This window comes from Tupaia chinensis, unplaced genomic scaffold (genome assembly GCF_000334495.1).
Source record: "Tupaia chinensis unplaced genomic scaffold, TupChi_1.0 Scaffold000673_1, whole genome shotgun sequence".
In the NCBI taxonomy this organism is placed as follows: Eukaryota; Metazoa; Chordata; class Mammalia; order Scandentia; family Tupaiidae; genus Tupaia; species Tupaia belangeri.
The window spans coordinates 302,471-309,891 of record NW_006160196.1 but is presented as its reverse complement, the minus strand read 5'-3'; the positions used below and the strand labels follow the sequence as shown (position 1 = coordinate 309,891).

At 53.8% G+C, this 7,421-nt stretch overlaps 1 protein-coding gene across 1 annotated transcript in view; it reads left to right on the top strand.

Moving 5' to 3' along the window:
- Positions 1-4,825: 4,825 nt before the first annotated feature.
- LOC106736168 (sialic acid-binding Ig-like lectin 16) overlaps positions 4,826-7,421 on the top strand; it is a 9,776-nt gene continuing 7,180 nt past the window's right edge. Inside the window, exons 1-4 of the mRNA XM_027776454.1 lie at positions 4,826-4,937; positions 6,406-6,663; positions 6,902-7,195; positions 7,279-7,397. Coding sequence (XP_027632255.1) covers positions 4,826-4,937; positions 6,406-6,663; positions 6,902-7,195; positions 7,279-7,397 — 783 coding nt within the window. The remainder of the gene's footprint in view (positions 4,938-6,405; positions 6,664-6,901; positions 7,196-7,278; positions 7,398-7,421) is intronic.

The following is a 7,421-nucleotide window of genomic DNA, read 5'->3' as shown; positions in this document are numbered from 1 at the left end:
CTCCTCCATTCTCCTCTTGGGATCTTGTGCACGCATGCACACGCGCCGAGCGGGAATTTAAGCCACCGGGTCTGGAATTTGAACCACGGTCGACTACATGGGAGTCCAACGACATAGCCATTACACTAACTGCTGGCCCCCCTTTATCTCCTTTTTTAAGAATATATTTTGTGGGGGCCCAGCAGGTGGTGTGGTTAAGGTGCTAGACTCCCACATGATTGACAGCTGTTTGAGTCCCAGACCTAGCAGCTTGCTTTCTCACTTTCCCTTTCTCTCTCCCTCTCTCTGTCTTGTAGTCAAATTTTAAAAATAAATAGGAACCAGCAGTTAGCATAATACTAGGTTACTGGACTCCCATGTAGTCGACCGCAGTTCATGTCCCAGACCCGGTGGCTTAAAACTCATGCCGGGCGCGTGTGCGTGCATGCCCAAGATTCTGAGAGGAGAATGGAGGAGAAGGGATTGCAGCGTGGCCATATCCCCTGGGGGGTGATGGTGGCATGGTGGTTAAGGGGACTGGACTACCACATGGCCTAACTGTGGTTCAAGTCCTGGACCTGGAGGCTTACTTTCTCATTTATCCTCTCTCTGTCCCCCTCTGGTCAAATTAAAATAAATAAATAAGTAATGTTAAATAAAATAATTCTTTTAAATAATTATTTATTTATTATAATTTTTTCATGAGTTTTTTGCCAGAGAAAGACAGAGAGAGAAAGTCACCAGGTCTTGGACTTGAACTGCTGTCGTCCAAGTGGTAATTCCAGTGCCTTAATCACTAAGCCACCTGCTGGAAAGTCACCAGGTCTTGGACTTGAACTGCTGTCGTCCAAGTGGTAATTCCAGTGCCTTAATCACTAAGCCACCTGCTGGCTCCAATAAAGTAATTAAAAATTGTGTGTATTTTGGGATCCCTCATCCTGAGTCTCTTACGATTTGGTTTTTGGGTTTATCTTTATTAAGCTTCACATTTTTCTGCTTGCTCAGACTCTTTACCTATACTTTCAGGACCCTTGAAATGCTTACTCTCAGGGCCGGCAGGTGGAGTGGTAGTTAAGGGCGTTGGATTCTCACGTAACAAACTGTGGTTCGAGTCCTGGACCTGGTGGCTTGCTTTCTCTTTCTCTCTCTCACTCTGTCCCTCTCTGGTCAAATTAAAATAAGTAAAGTTAAATAAGATAATTCTTTAATTTAAAAAAAACTTATTTTCAAAAAGATGGTTATATGCTCTAACCAAATGGTCCTTGTTAGCTGTCTCGGCCACATTTTGGTTTCCCTTGTCTCCTTTAATACCACGTTCACCCGGGAAGTCTCAGCCACGTTTTTAGTGTTTCCTAGTCATTTATGTTCTGCAAGAAACCCGCAACCCCAAATCTCCAGGTTCCTTTTTCATGGTCTCCATCCCCACAGGATCCAAACGAAGCTCCCCCACATGTATTTTTAGTTTATTTCTACCATAGATAAGACAGCATTCCCGCGGGGTCTTGATGCCACGATCCTCCCCAGCCCCAGCCAGTCCCTGGTCATGGGCACACGCAGGCCTCAGGTACTCAGGGAGGCCTCGGGATGTGAGCGCGGAACCTTCCCAGGCTGGTCGGCCTCGGAGCACTCACTGCCCTGCCACCGTCACATCGCCAGGACGCTTACGTTTGGGTGAAGAAACGTGGCCACACTTCCCCCTCTGAGCAGGCTCCCGCAGGCAATGACAGGCAGGAAACAGGTGGGCATACGGTGGTGAACAAAGCTCTGTTTTTTTGCCATGGTGGAACCTCCACTTTTGCAGGGGAACAAACAGATGTCACTTGGGTGCAGCAGTCACAAATGTCTTTGGCTGCTAGTAGAGCAGACCTGATTTTGGATGGCATGAAGAGGGTCCCACACTGTGTGCCTAAAATCTTGAGAGGAGGATTGTGGCCTATTCCTCTTGGCGGGTAATTTCTTTGTCTCTGGCAAGCGCACTCGCCCTATAGCAAAAATACCTCTTTTTTTAAAAAAAGGGAACCAGCAGTTAGCAGAATGGCTATGTCGCTGGACTCCCACGTAGTCGACCGCGGTTCGCTTCCCAGACCCGGTGGCTTAAAAAACTCACCCCGGGCGCGTGTGCATGCATGCCCAAGATCCCAAGAGGAGAATGGAGGAGAAGGGATTGCAGCGTGACCATCCCCTCTGGGGGGTGATTTCTCGCTTTCTGTCTCTATGTCTCTCTCTCTCTGGCGAGCGCACACGCCCTATAGCGAAAGCCTCTCAAAAAAAAAAAAAAAAAAGGGATCCCATATGGCCTGAGGTGGGGGCTACTGGCCGCGGCCAGAAGGGATTGCCGTGTTTAGGCAACTGCCCTGGGCACTGTGGCCACCACCCCTCCTAGACGCGGATCCACCTCGCTGCCTTAGCTGGACTGGCGCCGCCAGGTGGCGCCCGCGCCCCGCCGGGACTGGGTTTGGCGCCGTCCTCGGTTCAGACGGTGCGAGCGATTTCCTTCCTTCTGCTCCGGTGTCGCCCGGAGGATCGGGTTTGCTGAGACCAGAAGCCCTGCAGGGATTCTCAGGCAGTCGGGAGCTCCCTGAGACAGCCATTCATCCCGTTCATTCCGCCGTTCCTTAGACGCTACACGCTCTCGCGCTGTTGCAGTCACATCCCGGTGGGGAGGACAGCAGAACAGAAGGAACCCAGATGTGTGGTCCAGTCCTTACGCCTCTAAGAGCCACGGAGCCTCTGGTGCTCACCAGGCCGGCGTGCTCATTCCCCTGCGGCCACACGCCTTGTGTGACCATGGGCAGCTCGCTTAGCCTCGCTGCCTCTTTCCTTTGCTATGAAATGGGAACCATAGGACCACCCGCCTCAGAGGGTGCCTGGGAGCCTAACCTGAGTTAATATTTGTTAAACAAGTTGTTTAAAATTCCCATTATCTTCTTTCTTTTCTTTTTTCTTTTTTTTTTTTCTGGAGAGGTTTCTGCTATAAGGTGTGTGCGCTCGCCAGAGAGACAGAGACAGAGAGACAGAGAGACAGAAAGTGAGAAATCACCCCCCAGGGGGGATGGCCACACCACAATCCCTTCTCCTCCATTCTCCTCTCGAGATCTTGGGCACGTACGCACATGCGCCCGGCGTGAGTTTAAGCCACCAGGTCTGGAACTTGAAGCGCAGTCGACTACATGGGAGTCCAGCGATACAGCCATTATACCAACTGGTGGTCCCTATGTCTCCAAATTCTTAAATTGAAATGCTTCAGTGGGCTGGCAGGTGGAGTAGTGGTTAAGGCACTGGACTTCCACATGGCTGATGGCGGTTCGAGTCCTGGACCTGGTGGTTTGAAACTCACACTGGGCATGTGTACATGCATGCCCAAAATCCCAAGAAGAGACAGGCTTGTGGCATGGCCATCCGCGAGGGGTTTTCTCACTTTCTCTCTGTGTCTCCGGCAAGCACATGTGCCTATAGTAAAAATCTCTCAGGAAATGACCCAGTGATGCAGACCTGAGTGATGCATGGGGGGCTGTGGGGAGAAGTAGGCCATGTGACCTCATGAATGGGATGAACGCCCTCATCAGGAAGTCCCCAAGAGAGACCACGTCTCTGCCAGGTGAGACCACAGCTGGAAGGCGCTTCCTAGGAAGCAGGAACACGGCCCTTGCCAGACACTGTGTCCACTGGTGCCTAGAGCTTGGGCTTCCGGCCTCCAGTCGTTTCTCCTCCACCCTTGGTAGTTTGTCAGAGCGGCAGGTGCAGAATACGGCCAAAGGGGAATGAGAGTGGATGTCCTGGGGGGAGGGCTGTGGGGAGGAGGGGGGAGGGCCTCTTGTTTTGCTTCCTATTTCTGGGGTTCCCACGGTGGCTGAGAGGAGGCAGAGCCTGCCATGAGTCCCCGTCTTCTCCTCTCTCTGCCCAGATGCTCCTCAGAACCTGGCCATCAGCATCCTTGGGGGAAACAACACAGGAAGGGCTGACGTCCACTCCAGGCCGGACTGAGTGGGTCCCGATGCGGAGCAGAGAGGGTCCAGATGGCGAGACGGGGGGGCACCACTCCTTCTTTACAAGTGGTTTTCTTTCTTTATTTATTTTAAAGAATGATTTAATTTTACTTATTCGTTCATTTATTTTAATTTGACCAGAGAGAGACACAGAAAGAGAGAGGAATAGTGAGAAAGCAAGCCGCCAGGTCTAGGACTCGAACCATGTAAGATTAGTCCAGTGCCTTAGCCACCACGCCACCTGCTGGCCCATGTTGGTAGCCTTTTGGCTCTTATAACTGATGTGGTCATGAGCATTCCCTGACAAACTGCCATTTGCATATTTTTAAAAAGAATTATTTATTTAATTCCTTTGTCATTGTTATTTTTTAATTTGACCAGAGAGAAAGAGAAAGTGAGAAAGCAAGCTGCCAGGTCCAGGACTTGAACTATGGTCAGCCACGTGGGAATTCAGCACCTTTATCCGCCACGCCACCTGCCGGCCCCCATTTGCATCTTTGATTTCAGATCTTCATGGTATATACCTAGGACTGGAACTGCTGTGTCATGTCTTTTTCTTTTTTTAAAAAAGAATTATTTTATTTAATTTCATTCATTGTCATTTTATTTTACTTTTTTGAAGTTGACCAGAGAGAGACAGAGAGAAGGAAAGTGAGAAAGCAAGTTGCCAGGTCCAAGACTTGAACCACCATCAGCCATGTGGGAGTCCAGTCACCTTAACCACCATGCCACTTGCCAGCCCCCCATCTGACTTTTTAAAAATTTAATTTGCCAGAAGGTGTGTGTGCTTGCCGGAGAGAGGGAGAGGGAGGGGAAAGCCCCCCAGTGTGGTGTGGCCATGCCACAACACCTCTTCCAGTATGGCAGTGCCAGCCACAAATCTGGGGTCCAGGACACTGCCTCCCCGCGACCGCGTTGTAACTGGTCCTGAGGGCTTCCCTCAGCTCAGCCAGGGCGCCTTTGTCCTCCCAGGTAGCCTGTGAAGGTGACGGTGGTGCAGGTTTCCCTGTGGACGCCCCAGCCTGGCCTTCCCCTCGATGCGGTAGGGAACCCCCATCTCTGACACCGGCAGGAAGACAGCCAACTCCATGGGGTCCTGTCATGTGCTGTCACCACCCGCTGAGCCCTGTTGTTCTCCCCCAAAGTCCTGAGTGTTGGCCCTGCTTGGAGGATGGCCGCCTCTTAGTGGGGACACCCCGTCACGGTCGCTTTCTTGTCAGCCCGGGCCAGCAGGGCTGCTGCTTCTCATTTGTCTCTGGGCTGTACTTGTGGGAGCAGCTGAGTAGCCATCTGGGAGTCCAGGGCCTGGGTGACCTGGGCCATCGCAGGAGGCACTTCCGGCAGCTCTTAGACCGTAGCCCTCTGCTGCCGCAGCCCATGCAGCAGGGCCCTCTGGCAAAGTGGGCGAAGTCCCTTTTGGACCGGATGTCCTGTCCTCTGCCCAGATTTCTCAGACGGGGACTGACCACCTTCTGGCCTCCGCTTCTGCACGCAGCAGGGGCCGGAGCCGCCTTCTTCCCCGGGGCCTTCTTTCAGCCTCACAGGCAACTGGAGGATAGTGCAAACCCCCAAACCTTAAAACGGTACGTGATACAGTCACATCTTATATGGTTAAAGATGAGTAAATGGGGGGCCAGCAGGTGGTGTGGTGGTTGAGGTCGCTGGACTCCCACATGGCCGACCGCAGTCCAAGTCCCAGACCTGGTGGCTTGCTTTCTCACTTTCTCTCTCTCTCTTTCTCGTTCTGTTCTTCTCTGGTCATGTTTAAAAAAAATAAGTTAATTAAATTTAATTTTAAAAAATGACTAAATAGGGGCCTGCAGGTGGCATAGTGGTTACGTCACTGGACTCCCACATGGCCGACTGGAGTTTGGGTACTGGACTTGAGGCTTGAAACTCATGCCGGGCACGTGTGCATGCGTGCCCAAATCCCAGGGAGGAGAGTGGAGGAGAAAGGATTGCGGTGTGGCCATCCCTTTTGAGAGGGTGATTTCTCACTTGCTCTGGGTCTCCAGTGGGTGCATGCACCCTGCAGCAGCAAATCTTTCTCTCAGAGAACAACAAAAAAAGAATAAATAGGGGCCAACAGGTGGGGTAGTGATTAAGGTGTGGACGCCCACGTGACTGGCCTGGTGGGTTGGGGGCGTGTACGTGCGTGCCTGAAATCCCGAGAGGAGAATGGAAAAGGGATTGCAGTGGGGATGATTTTTCACTTTCTGTCTTTCTGGAGAGCGCACACGCCCTATAGCAAAAAGTCTCTTAAAAAAAAAAGAAAGAAAGAAAGAAAGAAAGAAAGAGAGAAAGAAAGAAAGAAAGAAAAGCAAGCAAGAAAACAAAGTAATTACTGTGGAACTCCCTTCCCCTTTCAAATAGAAACGAGAGAGACAAAGAGGGGCAGGGCTGCAAGCCCTGGGCCTGGCTTTAGTCTCCGTCTCTCAAGGCCTGACAAACCTGGAGAATAGCTCATCCCTTCCCATCCTGGAGGGGGCTATCCTGCGTCTGGTCTGCGCTGCTGACAGCAACCCCTCGGCCACACTGAGCTGGGTCCTGGAGGACAGAGTCCTCTCTTGTTCCCGCCCTTCAAGCCCGGGGGTCCTGGAGCTGCCCCGGGTGGAGGCTGGGGACTCGGGGCTGTACACCTGCCGGGCTGAGAACAGGCTTGGCTCCTGGCACCGCTCCCTCGTCCTGTCTGTGCTGTGTGAGTGTCCCCGCAGGGGCCTGTTTCAGGAGGGAGAGGGCGAGGGGTCAGGGGACAGGGCAGGGCCCCAGAGCTCGGAGGGGCCTGGAGCCCCAGGCCTAGGGGACGGCCTTCTTGCCTGTCTAGACCCTTGGGTGGTCTGGGTTGGGGACCTGCCCTCGCCCCCTCCCCACCACCTCAGTCTCCTTTGCCCACAGGGAACCCCGCCCACCTAGAGCCCACTCTGTCTCCACTGCAGACCCGCCAGAGGACCTGAGGGTGATGGTTTCCCAAGCAAACGGGACAGGTAGGAGCAACAAGGAGGGCAGGGCCTCCCGCCAGTGGGCACAGGTGGCGAGGAGGGTCGCCCGCAGCAACCCCCCAGCCAGCCTGAGCTGGGCCCGGGGGAACCAGACGCTGGGTCCCTCCCAGCCCGGGGGCCCTGGGGTCCTGGAGCTGCCTCGGATCCAAAGGGAGCACGAAGGAGGATTGACCTGCCAGGCCCGGAACCCGTGGGGCTCCCAGCAGGTCTCCCTGCGCCTCCAAGTGCACTGTGAGTGGGGGAGGGACGGCGGGCCTGGGAAGGGGACTGGGGCCTGGGAAGGGGGTCCCTCTGACCCTTCCCTCCCTCCACAGACCCCCACCCCCACCCCAACCCCCCCGCAGCTGCTGGGCCCCTCTTGCTCCTGGGAGGCCCAGGGGTTGCACTGCAGCTGCTCCTCCAGAGCCTGCACAGCCCCCTCCCTGCGCTGGAGGCTTGGGGAGCAGCTGCTGGAGGG